We start from the raw sequence: 21317 nt of genomic DNA, 5'->3' as shown, positions 1-21317 counted from the left end.
AGGGACGTATGTTCTCTCTTTTTTAAATTTAGAAATGTAAAATACGATGCATTCAGTTAGACCTACGCTAAGCAGGGGGGGGGGGGGCGGGCGGGCGAGAGGCTGTAAGTAAGCACTTATTAGCCTTCTCGGTCTCCGTCTCTAGTTTCGGCCTTGACTTGGTTGCCTAGTTTTGGGTATGTTAACAACCAAAATCTTGGCTTGCTCTCTGTTGTTTCCTCGTAAGAAGGTAGGAGTAGCCGTATTTGGGAAGTGTGCCGAGTCTCATCCTGATATGTCGGACCCTGCTGTTGACAGTGTAAAAGGTTGAATGATACAAGTCGTATTCAAGAGCATGACACTATGTTTGCAAGCTAGGTGGTCCTTCTCTCCGACCAACAAATTCACCTTTTCTTGTCTATGTGTTCATTTTGATAGAATGAAAACGTATCGTCTAAGACAACGCGTATACAAAGCAAACATGTAGATACAGAAGAGTCTCGTTGTCCACAGAGACCACCTCGTATCGACATGCTATGAATTCGGAAGATGGCCACAGAGTAACTACACTGGGCAAAAATAAAACAAAAATAAAAAGCACCATGTGCTAACACAGACAGACATCAGCAACTTCAGACTGAAAGTGCAGTGAGAAACAGAAGGCGATGATGTCACACCCCGTGTTCGCGCGTCAAACGACGCGTCGCCCGATCACCTTCAACACACAGCGATGCTCCAACACCCCATCCACAATGCTTTCTGCATATCATCGAGATCTCGAATATTTTTACATCAAAGTGGAGTGAGGATAGAAATCGCACACGACCGACGTATGCAGATATGATTCATCATGACATCAACACCAAATACTAGTGTGGGTACTGTGCCAGCATCACATTCTAGGACCAAACCCATCATACTTTAAATGCACGACAACCCCATCTGCAGTGACATTTCGATACTCCACCGAATTGAAAATCCTCTAATATTGAACAACACCCATCAATTCTCCGAGTTTCACCAATCAAATCACCACTTCTTCCCACCAAATCCTCCAAAATGCCCCGTATGGTCGCACCCCCGCCATCTGGCGAATTCCAAATCGTTCTCAGCAAACCCTTTAATGGTAAGTAAAATTTCTGACCTGCAAACAGTATTCCAACGTACTCACCAAAAACCAAACTTCAGGCGCCCCAACACACATGGTCGAGGTGATCGGCGAGCCCAACCGCTCCGCCAGCATCCGCCTCTCCAACTACAATGGCAACAGCAAGTCGTCCGAGAAAAAGGGCGACGTGCCCCAGTAAGTCTTCCTCCTTCCCCCTCCTCTCTCTACCCATTCGTCCAAATCTAACTCTACCCTTTCTCCCCAATGCAGAGACGACGTCCGCGAACTCATGTCTCTTGTTTCCACGCTCCGGGGTTTCCCCTCGCACCCGAGCAAAGACATCTACGGGCTGGATACCAAGGTCGATTTCAACACGATGGAGATTCAGTGGGGAAACCAGGATGAAGATCCCGCGATGGAAGGGGGCGAGGTAGCGGGGGAGCAGAAAGATGAGTTCAAGAGGATTGTCGAGAGTATTGAGGCGTTGGCGAGGCAGTTTGCTAAGCAAGATTCGGCGGTGTAGAGGTGGTGGGTTGTTTAAATGATGATGTGATGAATGAATGAAAGTAATGTTCGAATTAGACGAGGAATGCGGGGCGGCCATTGTGCTCTGGAAGACATGTGATGTTGAGCCAGTCGACTTAATTGCACTAATGGAAGACACGTCAGCTATTCACGAGAGCGAGGGAGAAAGATGATGCTTGATCAAAGACGTTCACTAACAAGTGATACTGCGTTCAGTGACAGCCATCATGCTATTCATCAAACAACCAACTCCCTCACAAGCTCCATTTCGAACAAAACAACCATTATTCAATCATATCTACATATAATCATGCCAACACATCTAGATCTTGTACACAATACCGCCAGAATACATGATCTTGTTCCTCTCACTAAGCGCCTCGAGCGCCTTCTCTGCTTCGCCTTGTCCAAATGGCTCCCTTCCACTGCCACCACCCAATCTTGCGTTCACTGCAGCGACAAGCGGCTCCACATCTGCAGCATCATTGGCAAACAATGGACCGTCGATGAGTTGACCAAGTGCTGTTTGGAAGACCTGTAGACGTGCAGGGGTGATCTCCTGGGACTCTTGGGAATCGGGTTGAGTAGGAGGAAGTTGAGATTCGGGCCGTGATGAAGCAACGCTGACTTGTGACGAGGGTTCGCCACGGGTAGACTGCGAGCGGTTGGTGGTACGCTGTGTTTTTGGTGTGACCCTGTATAGATCTTCGTTCGCTTCTTCGTCATCGTCGTCTTCACCATCTCCTGCAGCGGGAGTGCGTGTTGCACCTGTCTGCTGGCTTCTAGTAGATGGTCCGCCAGCCCGTCGGGACTGTGTAGCCTCTGCTTCATCACCGTCATCTTCATCGCCTGATGACTCTTCGTCTGTGGACATGGCGTCTGGGTCGCGGGCTGTACGTCTTCGTTTGCGACGGTCATCCTCGACGACTTCCTTGAACAGAGCGAATCGTAGGATTTGTTCTGCGACGTCGGCATCTTTCCGCTCAACTCGCTTCGATAGACGTGCTTTTGCATGCGCAGTAGAAAGACGGATGAGAGTTTCAAGAGTACGTGCAGTGATAGGAGAAGTACGGCGGGTGCCTGCATCAAGCTCGTCGTTGCGAAGTGCAGAGTAGACGCTTACAATATGATCTGCAGCACCCTTGGTGAGGATAGGCTTCTCACGCTTGGCGTACTGGATGTACTTCTTGATGAATGGGATACTGAGGACTTCAGTCCTCCGCGAAGCGCCCCTTCCTACAGTAATGGTGACTCCAGAGTGTAACATGGGGTTAAACTTTTCGTACACTTCGGTTGGACGGTTGGCGTCGCCTTCAGTCTCAAGGCCAACGCCTAGAAGCTGAGCACCCTCCTCGCGAACAGGCGCGCCCTCCTCAGTACCAGGCTGGCGATATCGATGCATGCGAAGGACGTGCTCAGACACCTGCCTGTCTCGAGCGTCCTCGATATCATCTGTAACGACGAACAGCAAATCGAAACGCGAAAGGAGGGAGTCTGGTAGGGCAATGTTGCGGTGCGGATCCTTGTGGATATCGTACTGTCCAAATATAGGGTTGGCGGCAGCAACCACACTGCAACGAGCGTTGAGCGACGTGTGAATACCTGCTTTGGCAATAGTGACAGTTTGCTGTTCCATGACTTCGTGAATCGCGACTCGGTCGACATCGGACATTTTGTCAAATTCATCAATACAGACCACCCCACGATCTGCAAGGACCATAGCACCAGCTTCCAGTCGTCGCTCACCTGTTTCTTTGTCTGAAGTAACAGCTGCTGTGAGACCAACACCAGAAGATCCACGACCAGTTGTGGCAATGGCAAGGGGAGCCGTGTTCAGCACAAATCGAAGCAGCTGGGACTTGGCCGTAGAGGGGTCACCAACCATCAAAATGTTGATATCTCCTCTCAGATGGGTACCGTTTTCCAGGTTCTTCTCTTGTCCTCCAAGAAGGAGGAGTAAGATGGCCTTTTTGATGTAGTCATGTCCATAGATGGAAGGCGCGAGTGATTGCGATAGAAGTTCAAACACGCGTCTGTTCTTTGCAATCTTGTTGATGTTACGGATGTCAGTGTCAGTGATGTTGACCTGGGCAATTCCTCCACCCGATTTGGAAGATAGCAAGATGATGTTGTTTGCGAGGATTAGTGTGCGGAAAGTTGAACTGCCTGCCCCCGCGTTACGGTTACCAAGCGACCGGTAGATACCGACTAGCTGGATACGGTCGCCGGGCTTGACTCGGTCTACAAGGTCGTCATCCAGAATGACATCGACAGATCGTGGCAACTGTCCAGCAGGGGCACGCTCCGGCATTTCTTGAATGGATATGGTCTGGTGATCGCGGTAGATGCAGTAGCCATACTCAGTAACAAGGGGATTGCCCTCTTCGTCTTCTGTAGGGTATACGCTTGTGCTTGCAGCACCCGTGGTCATGGTCTGATCTCTGTACTCTCTCGCATGAAACCTTTGCTTGGTCTCGTTGTAATGCACACTCTTGACCACTTTTGGGCGGACAAGAGAGGTCTTGGTAACAATCCCTTCGAGCGAAACCATGTGGTTGAGCTGATTGGAGCCGAGGGTACGCGGGTTGCAAGAGAACTCGCCGAAGCTACCAACGTAGGCACAATAGTACATGACGTCCTCGGCGGTCTCCGACTTGGGTCGGTCTGCAAATGTGCGGATAACATCTTTGAGGGCGCGGTCAAAGGCTTCTGCGAATTCGAAGGGCTGATTGAGGAGGCCGTCGGCGAGTTCACGGTCGTGCGTGCGGATTTCGTCTATGCTGACCTAGATTCTATTAACATGCAAAATTTAAGTCCCAGGCTTTATCCAACTCACAGTGAGTCTTCGCTGTCCCCTGTTAAGCATCACCAGAATGTCTGGTCGGTAGCTGTAGAGGTAGCGGTCAGCGGCCGCAAACCTGGTGAGCAAGCAATTGCAGCATACCTTCTCCTGGACACATCATCTGCACTTTTGTCAGTATCAGAGCTACATTGAGGCATTGTCCAACGTACCTGGGTCGAGAAACTCCTGTGCAAGTCGCACGCGCCGGCGCACCTCTTCGTCCCTAATGACTTCGGCCATGTTGTTGTTTTGTGCTTCAAAGATCAGACGAGTGTAGTAGTGGAGAGGCGCACAATCGTGTATGCTGGCCTAGACTGAGCCAGAGAGTATCTCACCTGGCGGCTGTCTCGACTGTCTATTGTTTTGCGCTGTTACCCCGGTGAAGTTACGAGGGGCAGATTCAGCCAGGGAAAGCGCGATCGCGTCCACGCTAGTCTGTTTCCGTCACGCGTGTCCCGTCTCATTATCTCTCCTCTTCCAGCCTAGCACTCCACATCCCCTCACCTATATATACACATCCATATTCGACTATCGTGTGCAGCCCATTCCTTCGGTGTTATGGCTATTCCGTTGCTTGTTAGTCTACTACTTCAAATAGATCAGAGTCGTTATCGCATGCAAGTTAATATCAACTCTCATGCAACAATTTTCCAATTGAACGGCTGCATCTTCTCTTCGGTCTTGCTTACTTACACTCTCTAGTTTATTGTGCCTTTTAGTTGTCGAGGCCATCTTCGTCCTGTCGCTAATCCCTCGGCATGGTCGGCACCGTATCACTGACAGGGCGTTTCCGATGCTGCATAGGATGAAGCTAAACACCAACTAGCTAGCCCCGTCAACATCATTGGCGCCCTTTGTACAGGCTGACGTAATGGCTCACAGCAATTGACTGACTCCAGATATCCTCCAACCCCTCAATTGGACTCCCCAAGATCATTACTCAACACCAACAGCATGGCCCCTCGCGTGTTCCTCATCACTGGCTGTTCAACCGGATTCGGTGAAGAGCTCGTTAAAGTCGTCCTCGAAAAGGGTGATTACGTCGTTGCTACCGCACGCAACTCCTCCAAACTATCTTTCGAGAAAGCAAATGACTCCAACAGCCTTTTTGTAGATCTCGACGTGACCAAAAAGGATTCCATTGACAAGGCTTTTGACGATGCAATCACCAAGTTCAAGCGTATTGATGTGGTCGTCAACAATGCTGGATATGGCTTAATGGGCCCATTTGAGACATTGTCGGAGAAGCAAATTAGGCAACAGATGGAAATTAATTTCTTCGGTCTGATTGATGTGACGAGGAAGGCGATGGAGACCATGCGCGAATTGAAGACTGGAGGCGTCATCCAGCAGGTTACCTCTATTGGAGGCCAGATTGGTGGGTGCATTACTACACACACCGTTAGGGCTACAAATAATGATGTCTAGGCGTTCCCAATTTCTCCATTTACTGTGCTAGTAAATGGGCGGTCGAGGGTTTCACGGAAGCCATCTCCAAAGAAGTGAAGCCAGAATGGGGAATCAAGTTTACATGTATCGAGCCTGGGTAAGTCTCTGGTACACAAAATAGTTGTGAGACATGAGCTGAATCCCGTGCCTTCACCTTTACAGTGGCTTCCGAACAGATTGGTCCGGCCGTAGTATGGATTTTGGCGAGATCGCCCACCCAGCCTACACCCATGTCGATCCGAAGAAGTTAGCCCAAGCGCGTCATGGAAACCAAGCAGGAGGTGAGTTAGCAAGTGTGTTTCGACCTAACCGGATACTCACAAATCATGTGCAGACCCAGCAAAAGGTGCCAGGGTCTTCTACGACCTAGCAATCATGGACGATCCGCCTCTACGATGCGTCGTTGGTACTGACGCATATAGCATGGTCACCAAGAAGGTAGAAACGTACAGTGAAAGTATCAAGAAGTTTGACAAATGGAGCAACAGCACAGATGTCGATGGATACAAAGCGCCTAGCTGAATCCTGATGACGAAGTGATCAAGAACAGTACGGTTCACACGAGATGGAGACGGAGTAGCAGCGAATATTATTGTTACACTCAAGCGCAGCTGGAGCCGAACCACAAGATCTGTCCAATGACGTTTCCCACAATTATGGTTTTTCTTGCAGCCTCCGCCTATCATACTGATATTGCAGAAGCATCGGCCGTTTTTGAATCGTTGAGGAGTGGCTGAGTCAGAATGCGCCTCCAGAGCCACATTTTTTCTATTAGGTGATGTGAAATCCAGATGAGGACGTTTGGTAGCAAGGTTGCTTATGGTCACACAAGTACGATGTGGTAGCTGTCGACACGTTGCGCTCGATCTACATGGCCGACTTGCCCTCGAAATGCAAATACAACGCACAGTTAACGACCAGCAGTATCTTTTTTAGGACTTTAATGTCAACGGTCATCATGTGCCAGCACTCAGGAGCCAACAAAACGCATCACTCCGTTTTAGGGTCAATCAGATATCAGTAGCGATTTGCTGCAGCAAAGTCGTACGACGTCTCACGGAAAGCTTCTCTACGATTTCAGTCCATCAAATACTATGCACGTGGCAATGACAACATAATTAGTGCAGGACTAAGTACTAATGGTGATCACTGACATCGCTGGGATAGCTTAAGTGACAAAGGCGCCAATCCAATCGTAAAGGCGTTAAAATGGCGATAGTTTTCGCATCTGAATCCGGAAATAGCATTACCGAGTTTGAATTCTACCAAGGAAGACCCCTAGTCATTCGGAACAGAAGTAGAATCGGCACTGTTGCACGACTCTTTAATATGTCACCCAGCGTGGGTTGCTATCGGAAGCCTAGCTTGCTTTACTGCCATACCCTTACTGATGCAAATATGAAGCCAGTGTGGAGATGCCACAAATGGCCTTCTAGCTCTTGCTTGGCCTAGGCAGACAAGTCGCCTGACCGGCTTGAACATGTTGACTTGGAGAGTCTTCAAACATTCACAGGCTAGTCTAAATGTCCGCACAAAACCGCGGCCAACCGATCTACATGGCCATCGCACAAGCTTTGCAGCTAACTTCAAGGACGATAATCAAGATTGTCATAACAGAATTCACCGCTGATTACATCGTGAAGGTAGAGTAGAAGCTCCGACGTCAGCCGCCAGTTATGGTCGCAAACGAGAATGGTCAAGGCCGAGGTTTTGCGCATGACCGCTGACGTGGTTCTCCTTTCAGTACCATATAAACTATAGTCAACTTGCTGGAATTTTGGAAAAAGGTTGCTGAATACTCAGTGAACAACAATGCTATTTGCAATCAAGAGAGGACTTGCAAATATGATTTGGGACTCTGGTCCGGCAAGATTCACTACTGCTCTACTTGGCGCGTTGTTCATTACCAGCGCTACCTTTGTACCATTCGTTGTAAAGAACACAGTTGCAAGCCCGCTTGCAACACCACAACCGTATCCTCATGCCGGGCCAAAACCTCGTCCTCTGCCAAATCCACAAGCAGGTCCTCCACTAGTAGATGGAATCTATCCCGATCCCGAACCATGTCGGGGAAACTGTTCGTGGATCCACGACCCCAGCATTTGGTATGAAGATGGAACTTATTGGCGGTTTTCAACTAGCGGCAACATTGCCATTGCTACAGCTCCCTCGCTCGGGGGACCATGGCGCTACAAAGGTGCGTTGTTACACAACGGCACTAGTATATTTGTGGTTGATGGACAGGATATCTGGGTAAGTGTAGCGTCTGATACTTGACAAGAGTTTGTCATCGAGACCCTTTCTCATGACGGTATTCAGGCACCCTCCGTGACCAAGCGAGGCGACATGTTTTACTGTCACTACTCAGTTTCCAGATTTGGACTTCAAAACTCATCGATCGGAGTTGCTACCTCACACTCGCTCGAACCGGGTAGCTGGCAAGACCACGGCAGTATCGGCCTCCCTTTATCACACAAGTACAACCTGATTGATCCTTTTGTTTTCCAAGAAGCACCAGACAGTCCCATCTTCTTTACTTTTGGCTCGTACTGGCAAGACATTTTCCAAGTCGAGCTTTTTCCCGACGATGATATAACAGCATTCGGGGACTGGGCTCATCAGAATGGACGCATCGTCAACATTATACGAAATAACACACTGAACGCGCTGGTAGTTGAAGGCGCCATCATGCACAAGGAGAAAGAATTCTACTACTTATTCTATAGTGTTGGTCACTGTTGCAACACACCACAAACAGGCCTCGCCCCGGACGACCAGGTTTACCATATTGTCGTGTGCCGCTCAGAGATGCCCAAGGGTCCATTTTATGACCGCAGTGGCAGGAGCTGTTTAGAGGCGGACGGTGGGACGACGATTTTGGCGAGCCACGGAGATGTATATGCACCGGGCGGGCAGGGTGTCATGATGCACCCGGAGAATGGGAGGACCGTCATGTACTATCACTATGGTAAAGTCGATGATGAGTCAAGTATACTTGGTGGTTGCTGACGATTGTCTTAGTTCGTCCAAGTGTTGGTTACGGGGCGGAGAATTTCTTCTTTGGGTACAATTATCTCGACTGGGAGGATGGCTGGCCTGTGATAGTGGTTGCGTGAAGACTTGATGCGCTGGCCTGCTAAAGCCTCTCGGCGGCTCCCCTGTGGATGATGAAGGAGGCAATCTTTGTGAAGGAGTTTCTTTTCTGTATGTTACGTGTCAGTTACCGCGTTGATATAGCCATACCTGTATGGTTCCTCTGTACTCGTAAGCCCTGCAAGGGTCTGTTTCATGGGAGGCAGTAGTAACAGTATTGAGATGATCTAAGGTTCCAGCAATGTTCTAGACGGCCATGTCAGCACGTGGTTCGGTAAAAAGCAGAAAACTCTGCTGATATCGATGATGCCGAGTTGGCGAGTAGCTCGGAACAAGCAACGGATGATGATACGAGGGGTAGGTGTAGCGCGTCGCAATGGGGCGTAGCGGGGAGTGACGTCAGTGGTTTTTGTTGTGCCGAAGGAACGCACCACCCCTGCACCCTGTCCCCAATACTGTGCGCGCTTGCTATGCACAGGATGAGAATGATTACATACAGGTTTGTTCACTTTGACGGCCCAATAAGTACAAGACGTGCCCATATGGCTGATGCCTGCTCCACCGCCTCTGCCACGCGCCTCATTCCTCAGCCTCCTCCTCCTCCACTCACCTTTCTCACAAGCCTCACCATTGCCATTGCTACGCCACGCCATTGCAGGTCGCTGATCGTTGATCGTTGATCACTACGCACCGCTGGCAACATGTCTAAAGAAAAGGGCCTTAAGAAGCTCTTACATCCTTTCGACCACCGCCTTTCGGAAAAGGTCGAGGAAATTGAGCAAAAACTTGAGCACACCAAGCTGCGAGGCGCACATATCAAAGCTGTACACCTCAAGCACAAGGTTGGAAAGTTCGGCAACCTCTTCAACACCAACCATCGCCATGACGAGGAGCACGAGAAAGCAACCGACGCCAAGAGGAGCAAGATCGCCGAGAGCCATCGCTTCAACAGCTTTGCACCCGAAAGAGACGGCAACCTGGTGAAATGGTATGTCGACGGCCGAGACTACTTCTGGGCCGTTGCCGACGCTCTGGAGAAGGCGCAGGAGACCATCTACATTGCGGATTGGTGGCTCAGCCCAGAGCTGTTCTTGAAGCGGCCGCCTTACTACAATCAGCAATTCAGATTGGATCAAATTCTCAAGCGACGCGCCCAGGCTGGCGTAAAGATTTACATTTCCGTCTACAAGGAGGTAAGCATGGGTATGCCTGCCGTGCGTCCAGCTACTCACTCACCCTACAGGTCTCTGCTGCTCTCACCTGTAACAGTCAGCATACCAAAAAGGCCCTCATGGGCCTTATCAAAGAGGGTGAACCTGGCTACGGGAACATCAGGGTCATGCGACACCCTGACCATAATGTGTTTGAGAATGCTGCGGACATGACATTCTACTGGGCTCATCACGAGAAGTTCATCGTCATTGATTATGCCATGGCCTTCATCGGTGGGCTGGATCTGTGCTACGGCCGGTGGGATGAGAAGCAGCATCCCCTGTCTGATGCACATCCATCCGGTGTTCAGAACCAGATTTTCCCTGGTCAAGACTACAACAATAACCGTATTATGGATTTCCAGAGTGTTGACGACTGGAAATCAAACAAACTGGACAAGCTTGATTATGGTCGCATGCCATGGCACGACGTCGCCATGGGAATCATAGGCCCGGCAATCTACGACATTGCCGAACACTTTGTCCTGCGATGGAATTTTGTGAAGCGTGAAAAGTATAAGCGTGACGAACGATATGACTGGCTTACCATGGAAGGACGTGAGGGTGCTGACGAAGACCTGATTGGAGTCCAACGGCCGAAGTTCCCTGTTGGTCATTACATACACCATCCCGTGACGCAGCTCAGTAGCAAGAATCTTGACAACCGTGGAACTGTGCATGCACAGCTTGTCAGAAGTAGCGCGGACTGGAGCATGGGCATCGAGCCTCATGAACAAAGCATCCAGAACGCCTATTGCGAGATTATCCGAAACGCCCAACATTACGTATACATTGAGAACCAATTCTTCATTACCGCGACCAGCAAACATGACGAGAATCCAGTTCATAACCAGATTGGAGCTGCTATGGTCGATGCAATTGTGAAGGCTGCTAAAGAAGAACGGAACTTCAGAATCATTATCGTCATCCCGGCTATCCCTGGCTTCGCGGGAGATTTGCGAGATCAGGCTGCGGCTGGAACGCGAGCCATTATGGACTACCAATTCAAGAGTATCTGCAGAGGCGACGAGAGCATCTTTGGCAAAGTCAAGGCTGCCGGTGTCGACCCTGAAAAATACATCTTCTTCTTCAACCTCCGCTCGTACGATCGCATCAATGTCACGCCCAAGCTCAAGGAGCTGGAGAAGAAGTCTGGCATGACGTACATGGAGATGGAAACTGCCGAAATCGACGAGCTCGAAGCGCCAACGGAGGAGGGTGGGGATGAAAAGCGACGACTAGCAGCGGAGATGAGGAAGAGATATATGGATGAGGATGACGAAATTGGAAAGGGTGACCAGGGTGGTGTGATTGACCCAGATTCCATTGCCGACGACGCCATGCTCACTGAGAAGAAGCCCAGCGATGAGGACTGGGAAGGTGAGGCCGAAGACGAGAAACAGTACTTCTTCCAAGAAGAGCTCTACGTCCACGCTAAAATCTGCATTGTCGATGACAAGACCGTCATCTGCGGCTCATCCAACATCAATGATCGTTCACAGCTGGGATTCCACGACTCGGAGCTCTCCATCGTCCTCCAAGACACCGAACTAATTGACACCCAACTCGATGGCAAACCCTACAAAGCCGCCCGCCTCGCCCACGAACTCCGCAGCATCCTCTGGCGCGAACACCTCGGCCTCCTCCCCCCGCAAAGCCTCAACGCCACCGACGACCCCAACGCCCAACCCCCCAGCGAACACTCCCGCAACGACATCATGCCAGGTCCCGAAGCAGACTTCGTCTCCGACCCCCTCTCCCCCAAACTCTGGGACGAATGGTGCACCCGCGCCTCCACCAACACTTCTGTCTTCCGCGACTTGTTCCACGCCGACCCCGACGACAATATTCTCACTTTTGAAGACTACGATTCGTTTACTCCAAACCCGAATTCCGACAAAGAACACAAGCAGGGGCATTTGTATGATGTTGATCGCCCAGCCAAGGAGGTGAGGAAGGAGCTAGATAGAATTAAGGGTCATTTAGTGTGGATGCAGTTGAAGTTTCTCGAGAAGGCGGATATGGCGGAACGGGGGCTGCAGGTCAATTCTTTTACCGAGAGTGTGTATACCTGAGTAGGATTTTTTTGGATTCTGGGTTTTTTTTGTTGGTAGTGTTTTTTACGATTCCCTATATTTTGGAGGGGGCGGGTCAGTAGTGCGTATTGATTTCTGAAATTCCCTAGCTTTGAAATTTCTCTGTTGAATCAAAATCTTTCTTCATGTTGGATGTTAAGCGAGTGATGACAGGTTTGAAGGCAGGGCGGTTTGCAATCCATGTATGTCACGTGCTGCTAGCTTTACTAACTTCGCAGGGGTATTATGTGTGACTATGAAAGGGTATGTTTTTTGATTGGCATGATCGGAAATAGACTATGGGGTATCATACGAAAAAGGAAATATATAGCCTACAATGAGTAAAACCATGCCTGTTTCTACAACACCGAAGAGGAAGGATGAACTTTTAATTGCTGGGAGTGTCCCCATTAGTTTGCTTCGCAACTCCCTTCCCCTTGCCCTTCGTCTTCTTGGTAGTCCCATTCGTAGTCGCCGTAGTACTGACCGCCCTTTTCCGACGCGCACTCGCAGTCGAAGACGGCGTGTTCTCTCTTGCGTCCGTTGCCAGATCCTCCGGCAAGAATTTGCCGCTTCCAGTTGCTTCTCGAACCAACAGCGTGTAGAGTTGATGGACGGCAAGTTGAGCAGCACTTGAATCCTGTGACTGTGACGGGGATCCTTGGTCGGTGATAGAAGTGTCTGGGAGGGTGTCTGGAGCGACGATTTTGAGGCGCTCGATGCCGAGGTGGAAGCTGGCGCAGGATATACGGGATACTTGCACTTTTGGGTGGGAAAGGTCGAGGGCGAGGTGGCGGTTTAGGTAGTTGGATAGGGCGGCTGTGAATGGTTTGCTGTGGGTTGTTTTTAGCAGCTTTCCGCGCTGAACAAACCCGGCTACGTCTTCTGCTGCAATCGTAACTTCAATGTGCTTGAGAAGGCTCGTGGCATTGGGGAATGTGAGTTGGACGTGCAGCTGCTTTATGGTGTCTTGAATGGACAGGGTAGAGCTGCGTGCTGTAAGGTGACTGAAGAATGTCTCAAGGGACGACGTGATAAAAGACGAAGGAAGCCTCAAGGGAGCTACATGGGCGTCGAAGGCGGTTCGGATGTAGTTTAGAAATATCTCGCGTATTGGCGCTGGCATCTTCACAAGCAAAAGAGGGAGCGAGGTGAAGCCATTGGGCGAAGATGTAGCATGCGGGTCGCGTAGAAGGAGGGCATTGTACATGTTCTTCTCGTACTCGAGGCTCACATGGATGCCACGGGCTCGGTCTGGCGTGACGTCTGGGGCAATTCGCGGCGCATCCGGGTCCTCAGACTGGAGGCGTCGGTCAATCCAGGCATCCTCGTCGCCAAGCACCTCCCAGCGACACTCTTCGAGCGGGCCCAGCTTTGCCGTCTCGTCTCCGCCGGCAAAGTCGACCTGCACACCACGCACATTGTCGCCCTTGAGCTGTTCCTTGAGCCGCTTGGCATGGGCGCGCATCGACTGATTGCTCAGCAGGAACGAGTCACCATGGTGCAGTGGGGATGCGCGGTACAGGTTGTAGGTCCTGTTTAGCAGCGGGTAGGGGGGCACGTAGGCCATGATGTCAGCCGTCCTCAGCTGTTGCGAGGCGCGCGGTCGTTGCAAACACTATGCGACTATCGCGGTGGTGAGGGGAGGTCGCCTACAACAGACGCGTCGGCGCTGGCACGGAGCAGCTTGGGCATGACGCGACGCGTTGCTATTGCTGGTGGTGATAGTGTGTGTGTGTTGATGTGTGGTGTTGGTGGTTGGACGGTTTGGTGTTGGCGTGCGGTAATGCGGCGGCGGCGGCGGACTTGGAGGGCGGGTGGTCTGTGCCGTCCGCCCGCCCAGCAAAAAAGAGCCCCGCTGTTTGGGACCATCGAGAAAGTTCTGTGTGGTTCCTTTTGTTCGAGTCGGGCATTCTTGTTAGGTCATACCAGCGCAGTCTTGAAATTTTGAAATTTTGCGGCGCGTGCCTCCTTGTATTGCTTCGCTACTACTCCACGACACTTGTCCTGGTTTACCGCCCATAAAATCTCGCCGCACTAGATACCCCATATACCCTCTCTTACCCCTCCACACGCAAACACAACACAACACAACACTCCCACTTCCCCCATACACACCCCACCATCACAGATCAACAATGTCTGTAGTAGGAGTCGACTTGGGTACGCTCAACAGCGTCATCGCTGTTGCGCGGAATCGTGGTGTCGACGTTGTAAGTGCCACCGCATATCTCTCACTGTCACTTTTGTCCATGGCTCACACTGACTCACTATCCAGATTGCAAATGAGGTTTCCAACCGCGCGACACCGTAAGTAGCCCCCCGCGAACACATCACCCCCCAGAGAACACTCGGCTGACTGGCCATGATACAGATCACTAGTAGGCTTCGGCCCCAAGAGCAGATACATTGGTGAGATGGCCAAGAACCAAGAAATTTCCAACCTCAAGAACACGGTCTCGTCGTTTGTGCGCCTCGCCGGCCGCACCCTCCAAGATCCAGATGTCCAGATCGAGCAGGACTTTGTCTCTGCCCAGCTTGTCGACATCGACGGCCAGGTGGGCGCAGAGGTCAACTACCTGGGCAAGAAGGAGCGATTTACCGCCACCCAAATCACCGCCATGCACCTCACAAAAATGCGGGCCACAGCCTCTGCCGAGCTCAAGCTGCCCGTAAACGACATTGTCCTCAGCTGCCCCGTGTGGTACACCGACGCCCAGCGCCGCGCCATTCTCGACGCCGCAGAGATTGCTGGCCTCAAGTGCCTAAGACTCATCAACGACAACACCGCAGTCGCCCTCGGCTGGGGTATCCCCAAGCTCGACCTGCCTGGCCCAGAAGAGAAGCCACGGAGAGTTGTCTTTGTCAACATTGGCCACAGCAACTACACAGCCACTGTTGTTGAGTTCCGAAAGGGCGAACTCGCCGTCAAGTCGAGCGCTTGGGACAGGCACTTTGGTGGCCGCTACATCGACAAGGCCCTTGTCGAGCACTTCGCCAAGGAGTTCAAGGAAAAGTACAAGATCGATGTCATGGAGAACGGAAAGGCGCGTTTCCGTCTCGCTGCTGGTGTTGAGAAGCTCAAGAAGGTGCTCTCTGCCAACAACATGGCGCCCATCAACGTCGAGTCCATCATGAACGATGTTGACGTGCGTGGTATGCTCAAGCGTGAGGAGCTTGAGGAGCTGATCAAGCCGCTCCTTGAGCGCGCCACTGCGCCCATTGAGCAGGCTCTCGCCGAGGCCAAGCTTACTGTCGAGGACATTGACTCGATTGAGATGGTCGGTGGATGCACACGTGTCCCTGCCCTCAAGACGAGGATCCAAGACTTCTTTGGAAAGCCTCTGTCCTTCACTCTGAACCAAGACGAGGCTGTTGCCCGTGGATGTGCCTTCTGCTGCGCTATCCTCTCTCCAGTCTTCCGTGTCCGTGACTTCTCCGTCCACGACATGGTCAACTACCCTATTGAATTCACATGGGAAAAGTCCGAGGACATTCCCGATGAGGACACCAGCCTCACCGTCTTCAACAAGGGCAACGTCATGCCATCCACCAAGATCCTGACCTTCTACCGAAAACACCCATTCGATCTTGAAGCCAGATACGCCAAGCCTGAACAGCTTCCAGGAAAGATGAACCCCTGGATCGGCCGTTTCTCCGTCAAGGGCGTCAAGGAGGACCCCAAGGGCGATTTCATGATTTGCAAACTCAAGGCACGCCTTAACGTGCACGGTGTGCTCAACGTTGAGTCTGGATACTACGTCGAGGAGACCGAGGTCGAGGAGCCAATTCCTGAAGAGAAGAAAGAGGGTGATGTACGTTTTTCTGAATTTCCTAATGATCCGAGTACCAGCGAGCAAAGTTCAGCAGAACGTGCTGCGAAACGATACAAGCTTAGCGATGATGCTGTACATGCGCGTCCTTTTGCTTCTGCGCCCGAAACAAATGAGCTAACGAATTATGCGCAGGCAATGGACGTAGACAAGGATGCTCCCCCAGAGCCACCCAAGATGCGCAAGGTCAAGAAGCAGCTCCGCAAGGGAGACTTGCCTCTGTCGGCGGGCACTGCTTCGCTTGACGAGGCTTCCAAGCAGATTGCTGCTGAGCGCGAGAACGCCATGATTATGGAGGACAAGCTCGTTGCCGACACCGAGAATGAGAAGAACAACCTTGAGAGCTTCATCTACGAGCTCAAGGACAAGATTCTCGACGTCTATGCCGAGTTTGCCAGCGATGACGAGAAGGCCAGGCTCAACCAGAAGCTTGAGACCATTGAGGTAAGTTCAAGAATTGCTTGGTGGAAGGGGAAAAGATACTAATAAAGACAGGAATGGCTGTATGACGAAGGCGACGATGCGTCCAAGGCACAATACGTCTCTAAGAAGGAGGACATCCGGTCCATTGCTGGCCCTATCATCCAGCGCTACAACGACAAGATCGAGGGTGAGAGGCAAGCCGCAATGGAGAAGCAACAAAAGGAGCACGCTGCCAAGCAGGCTGAGCTGGAGCGCGCAAAGCGGGAGGCCGAGTCTAAGAAGCAGGCTGACGCGCCGCCTGCTGAAGACTCAAAGGACACGGAGATGGCTGATGCCGAGGGCCAAAAGGCCGACGGCGCTGAGGCGTCTTAGACGAGGAGATGTATGCAGGCGTATTGGCAAATGGAAAAAAGCATTTGAATGGCGTAGTGTATATGACAAACTACGCTTTGGGAGGAAGGAAAGTGGTATTCGACTTTGTTCATTTTGTTTTCTGTGATGAGATCATGGTAATGCAATGCTTATGATAGACCAGTCCATAGATGAACGAATATGAGATTCGATGTCTTCAATGTTGGGAAATTCGGACGTTGCATATTGAATATTTGATCTTGGAAGAGCACGGTGATGGGGCGTCAGGCGTCCAGTCGTCCACATTGAGTAAAAGCCAACAAGAAGTAGCGAGCGAATGAGAAAAGATCAGCCACGCCATTAGCGAGCTTCAAGCTGGCTTTTGATCCGATGCACTATGCATGAACCAATTGCTCCTTCAATTACTCAGCTTTTTATCATTCCACCCCAGCCTTATCGCCTAGTGAGAGTGGTGCTATCGTTGCTTGGTAGTCGGAATGTTACAGGAGCTTACTAGTGTACCCCTGAGACAACCAGCGCCGCCTGTGTCTACAACGACTACATTGCATACTGCAGGTACCGGGCGGTCGCGGAAGAAGTCAAGGTCCGGATGCGGGACGTGCAAGTATGTTATTGTTATTTCGCTCATCCGCCTTAACTATATTGATCGGGTTGGGTTTCTGTGGGGGGTTTTTTTTTACCATAAAACAAACAACATGAAGGCGACGAGAATAGCGGGTCACACTGGGTGCCCAAGGTTATATTGTACCTGACATGAAGACAGAGTACGCAAAGTAAAATGTGACGAGACAAAGCCAGTCTGCAATCGCTGTCTCAGCACTGGCCGGACGTGTGATGGCTACGGTGCCCAGGGAGGAGGAGGAAATACTTATCTTGACCGATATGGCCGTCGTTCCCAGCCAACCACTACTGGCTCAGAAGTTCAGCTTTCAAAACCTCTGGCAAAGTCTTTTCCGTCAGACGAATTACGCTACCTTGAGCTGTACAAACAGCGCGTATCGTGGACGTCGTCAGGTTGGTTCGGGTATTCGTTCTGGCACGCTACTGTTATCCCGGCCCTTGCCTCTGAACCGGCCATCTTGCATGCCGTCGTAGCACTGAGTGCGGCACACGAGTGTAATTTTATTCCGGGCCAGAGTGTCGGCACGAGAGAGAGGTTTGTCCTAAAGCAGTACAGCCAGGCGATTTCCGGGCTGCAGCCGATGCTGGCGAGGACGAGTGATACACAAGACGTGGCTGTTGTACTGGTGACATGCATGCTCTTTACATTCCTGGAGTACCTGAGAGGGCGCCACGAAATCGCCGAAACACACTTGAAGAATGGAATCAAGTTACTAGGCGATGGCCGGGTCCCACGCTCCAGCGTCATGGAACAAAGCATTGTCCGCAGCTTCGCCGCCCTCGTCACGCAAAGAACCCTCTTCAGCTCAGACTTCCACCTCTCCAACCCAGACATCTTCCCCCACTCGCTGGCAACCCTACACCTCCCCAGCTCCATCTTCGCAAGCCCCGAAGCCGCAAAAGACGCCCTCGACACCATCCTCCGCCGCGTAACACACACAGAGCACCTCCTCCAAACATCTCAACCCCACCACCAACCCTCCCCTTCCCTCGAAAAAACCCAGTCCCACCTCCTCACCTTGCTAGATTCCTGGCATGCAACCTACCTCCGCACCAAATCCCACCTCAACTCCTGCCCGCCAGACAAAGACACTCCAGCCTTTGGATCGCACCCGGGATCCTCACGCACACCCCTTTCCTACACCCTCCTCCTCATGTCCCACAGCAGCGCCCTAATCCGCGCGCACACCCTTTTATCCGCCTCCCCTTTAATCTACGCCTCGCACACGCGCCTCTTCCACCGCATCCTCTCCTGCGCCCGCACCATCCACATCGCCTACAGCTTCGCCGTGCAAATCCCGCAAAACGTCAATTTCGAGCATTCCATCTGCGAGTCCGGCGTCGTGGCTTCGCTGTTCTACACTGCCATCAAGTGCAGAGTTCGCTGCTTGCGGCACTATGCCCATGCGTCGTTAGACGCGGTGCCCCGCATGGAGGGGTGCTGGGATAGCCCGGTTGTGGCCAAGGTGGTCGAGAGGGTCATGGGCATGGAGGATCAGGGCGTGTGGGATGCGAGGAAGGAGGAGGAGAAGGATTTGACGACTCTGCCCGAATTCGAGGATCTGGAGGACGAAGGGGTGGTGTTGGAGGAGGAGAAGCTGTTTCGGAGTGTGAGGGTGGAGATGAGGGAGGGGGGCAGGGCGGAGGCTAGGTGTGAGAGGGTGGGTGGGGATGGGGAGGTGGAGGTTGTGGTGTTTGAGGTTGGTAATAAGTGATGATTTGTTTTCTTCTTCTCTTTCGCTCTTTGTTTCTTTCCTTTGGTAGTAGTATAGAGCGCGTGTCGAGGTAGGATGGAATGACTAGCCAGCGGATTAGTCTAGTAGTGATAAACAAGGGGGTAACTTCAACAAGGTGATACTTGAAATCGCCAAGAACAACACAAATTCAAGAGTGGGAGATATCAACTATCAAGCAATACAACAATGGGACAAAATAATTTCATGGGGGGATAGAACAAGGCGCCATCCATCCACTATACATAAAACATCGTTCCGTCCTGATTGGAAATCCATTTCTCATCTAGCCAGAGAGGTAAAGTTACACGCACATATTCATCCACCCTGAAATGTACCCAATTACAACAAAATCTACAACATAAGCTCAAGAGGGTTCTCAATCACCTTCTTCAGCTCACGCATAAACTCGCCACCGACGGCACCGTCAACAACCTTGTGGTCAAAGCTTCCAGTGATGACAATCTGGTCGTCCCACTCGATGCTTGCGGTGCCATCCTCGGAGGCCTCGCCGGGTACGGCGACCTTCCTGGTGGCGCCAATGGCGACAATGCAGGCTTGCGGGGGGTTGATGACGGCGGTAAATCGCTCGACGGCGGGGTTCATGCCCATGTTGGAAATGGTGATGGTTCCGCCCTGGTACTCCTCAGGCTTGAGCTTGCCGTCGCGGGCGCGCTTGCCAAGATCCTTGATCTGTGATGAGATGGTCTGGAGACCGAGTCCAGTGACGTTCTTGACGATGGGTGTCATCAGGCCAACAGGGGTGGAGACGGCGACCGAGACATCGACGGTGTTGTGTTGGCGGATGATGACCTTGCCGCCCTCCTCGCGCCATGACGAGTTGGCAGCGGGGACCTTGCTGGCGGCAATGGCAAGCGCCTTGACGAGCAAGTCGTTGACCGACAGCTTGTAGGCGCCGTTGGCCGAAGCATTGAGAGCCTCGCGGAGCTTGAGAAGCTTGGAGACGGAAATGTTGGAGGCGACAAAGTAGTGGGGGTTCTGCTGCATGCTCTCGGTAAGACGGCTAGCGATGACCTTGCGCATGCTGCTGGCCTCGGTATCCTGGTAAGCAGGGCCCGCGGCAGCGGCAGGGAAAGCTCCCGCAGCAGGCTTGTAGTTTTCAACATCCTGCTTGGTGATGGCTCCGCCCTTGCCAGTGCCCTTGATGGAACCAATCGGGACGCCCTTCTCGAGAGCGAGCTTCTTAACAGCAGGGGAGACGGCAGGCTGGCGCTGGAGGACTGTCTCGAGACGGGCACCGGTCGAGTCTGATTCGATGGCGGCGGGTGCGGACTGCTCCTTGGCTGGAGGAGCGGTCTTGGAGCCGGAGTTGTTGGGGGGCTCGCTGGCTTCCGAAGCCTCACCCTGTTTGGGAGATGAAGCGGCCTTCTTGTCACCACCAGCGTCCTCAATGGAGAAGCTCTCAAAGGCCGAGACGTCTTCACCCTCCTCAACCATGACGGCGATTGGCTGCAATGGTTAGTATAACGATTCCACTTAAATCCCGAGCACACTTACGCTTCCGACTGCAACGTCCTTCTCACCAGCGTCGCGGAGGATCTTGGCAATAGTGCCCTCCTCCTGGAACTCAAAGTCCATCTGTGCCTTGTCCGTCTCGATCTCGACGAGCACATCACCGGGCGCTATCGAGTCGCCAACCTTCTTCTGCCATGCGCCAATGTTTCCGGAGGTCATGGTCGGGGAGAGGGCAGGCATGCTGATAACGCTGTGGGGTGGGTAGGCTGCGGCGAGTAGAGGTTAGCGGTGTGGCCAGGACGTGGCAGCAGACAGCGGGATGCTCACATTTGGAGGCATAGTACCGGGCGAGGGCAGAGAGGGCGGGTGTGCGTCTACATGTTTCGCGGTCAGCCAGTGGTCTCGGGGTTGGGCCCGGGATTGGTGTTTGCAGGCCGTATGCTGTGTTGGATGGCAGCAACCTACGCGGTACAAGTCGCGGGAGAGAAGGCGCCGCGCAGGGCAATTGAACCCCTCGAGGTCAATTGGGAGCCCGCCCGAGATAGCAGAGTGGTAGCAGCGGGCATTGTGTCGGGGT

At 52.1% G+C, this 21317-nt stretch overlaps 9 protein-coding genes across 9 annotated transcripts; 6 read left to right on the top strand and 3 right to left on the bottom strand.

Moving 5' to 3' along the window:
• Positions 1-1038: 1038 nt before the first annotated feature.
• Positions 1039-1670, top strand: PSV08DRAFT_366831 (uncharacterized protein; the record flags this gene model as incomplete). Its single annotated transcript, XM_014217750.2, has 3 exons — positions 1039-1105; positions 1168-1282; positions 1358-1670. The coding sequence occupies 3 exons, from the start codon at positions 1039-1041 to the stop codon at positions 1608-1610; spliced, it is 435 nt and encodes a 144-aa protein (XP_014073225.1). The 3' UTR covers positions 1611-1670.
• A 43-nt stretch (positions 1671-1713) lies between these two features.
• Positions 1714-4694, bottom strand: PSV08DRAFT_366830 (MCM2/3/5 family-domain-containing protein; the record flags this gene model as incomplete). Its single annotated transcript, XM_014217711.1, has 4 exons — positions 1714-4397; positions 4449-4500; positions 4557-4575; positions 4625-4694. 4 exons carry the CDS (start codon positions 4692-4694, stop codon positions 1935-1937), a joined length of 2604 nt encoding a protein of 867 aa, XP_014073186.1. The 3' UTR covers positions 1714-1934.
• A 609-nt stretch (positions 4695-5303) lies between these two features.
• PSV08DRAFT_212499 (uncharacterized protein) lies at positions 5304-6553 on the top strand. The gene is made up of 4 exons (XM_014217705.2): positions 5304-5832; positions 5883-6000; positions 6066-6184; positions 6238-6553. Exons 1-4 carry the CDS (start codon positions 5409-5411, stop codon positions 6423-6425), a joined length of 849 nt encoding a protein of 282 aa, XP_014073180.1. The 5' UTR covers positions 5304-5408; the 3' UTR covers positions 6426-6553.
• An 873-nt stretch (positions 6554-7426) lies between these two features.
• Positions 7427-8942, top strand: PSV08DRAFT_212495 (glycoside hydrolase family 43 protein; the record flags this gene model as incomplete). Its single annotated transcript, XM_066092099.1, has 3 exons — positions 7427-7546; positions 7734-8156; positions 8223-8942. 3 exons carry the CDS (start codon positions 7427-7429, stop codon positions 8910-8912), a joined length of 1233 nt encoding a protein of 410 aa, XP_065947934.1. The 3' UTR covers positions 8913-8942.
• Positions 8943-9697: 755 nt separating this feature from the next.
• PSV08DRAFT_233226 (uncharacterized protein) lies at positions 9698-12429 on the top strand (the record flags this gene model as incomplete). The annotated part of the gene is made up of 2 exons (XM_014217752.1): positions 9698-10189; positions 10240-12429. The coding sequence occupies 2 exons, from the start codon at positions 9698-9700 to the stop codon at positions 12280-12282; spliced, it is 2535 nt and encodes an 844-aa protein (XP_014073227.1). The 3' UTR covers positions 12283-12429.
• A 241-nt stretch (positions 12430-12670) lies between these two features.
• On the bottom strand, positions 12671-13860 carry PSV08DRAFT_383362 (kinetochore complex Sim4 subunit Fta1-domain-containing protein; the record flags this gene model as incomplete). The annotated part of the gene is made up of 1 exon (XM_014217716.2): positions 12671-13860. Exon 1 carries the CDS (start codon positions 13850-13852, stop codon positions 12671-12673), a length of 1182 nt encoding a protein of 393 aa, XP_014073191.2. The 5' UTR covers positions 13853-13860.
• Positions 13861-14269: 409 nt separating this feature from the next.
• On the top strand, positions 14270-17112 carry PSV08DRAFT_212486 (heat shock protein 70 family). The gene is made up of 5 exons (XM_066092098.1): positions 14270-14495; positions 14561-14592; positions 14657-16190; positions 16251-16559; positions 16611-17112. Exons 1-5 carry the CDS (start codon positions 14421-14423, stop codon positions 16908-16910), a joined length of 2250 nt encoding a protein of 749 aa, XP_065947933.1. The 5' UTR covers positions 14270-14420; the 3' UTR covers positions 16911-17112.
• A 202-nt stretch (positions 17113-17314) lies between these two features.
• Positions 17315-19371, top strand: PSV08DRAFT_383359 (uncharacterized protein). Its single transcript, XM_014217754.2, has 2 exons — positions 17315-17514; positions 17674-19371. Exons 1-2 carry the CDS (start codon positions 17387-17389, stop codon positions 19244-19246), a joined length of 1701 nt encoding a protein of 566 aa, XP_014073229.1. The 5' UTR covers positions 17315-17386; the 3' UTR covers positions 19247-19371.
• On the bottom strand, positions 19243-21091 carry PSV08DRAFT_406120 (2-oxoacid dehydrogenases acyltransferase-domain-containing protein). Its single transcript, XM_014217755.1, has 3 exons — positions 21068-21091; positions 20783-21006; positions 19243-20734 (listed from the first exon to the last, which is right to left on the bottom strand). The coding sequence occupies exons 2-3, from the start codon at positions 20978-20980 to the stop codon at positions 19619-19621; spliced, it is 1314 nt and encodes a 437-aa protein (XP_014073230.1). The 5' UTR covers positions 20981-21006; positions 21068-21091; the 3' UTR covers positions 19243-19618.
• Positions 21092-21317: the final 226 nt, after the last annotated feature.

Source organism: Bipolaris maydis (genome assembly GCF_028858645.1).
Source record: "Bipolaris maydis strain C4 unplaced genomic scaffold PSV08scaffold_19, whole genome shotgun sequence".
In the NCBI taxonomy this organism is placed as follows: Eukaryota; Fungi; Ascomycota; class Dothideomycetes; order Pleosporales; family Pleosporaceae; genus Bipolaris; species Bipolaris maydis.
Note: the sequence above shows the minus strand (reverse complement) of the source record. Positions and strands in the feature narration are given on the sequence as shown.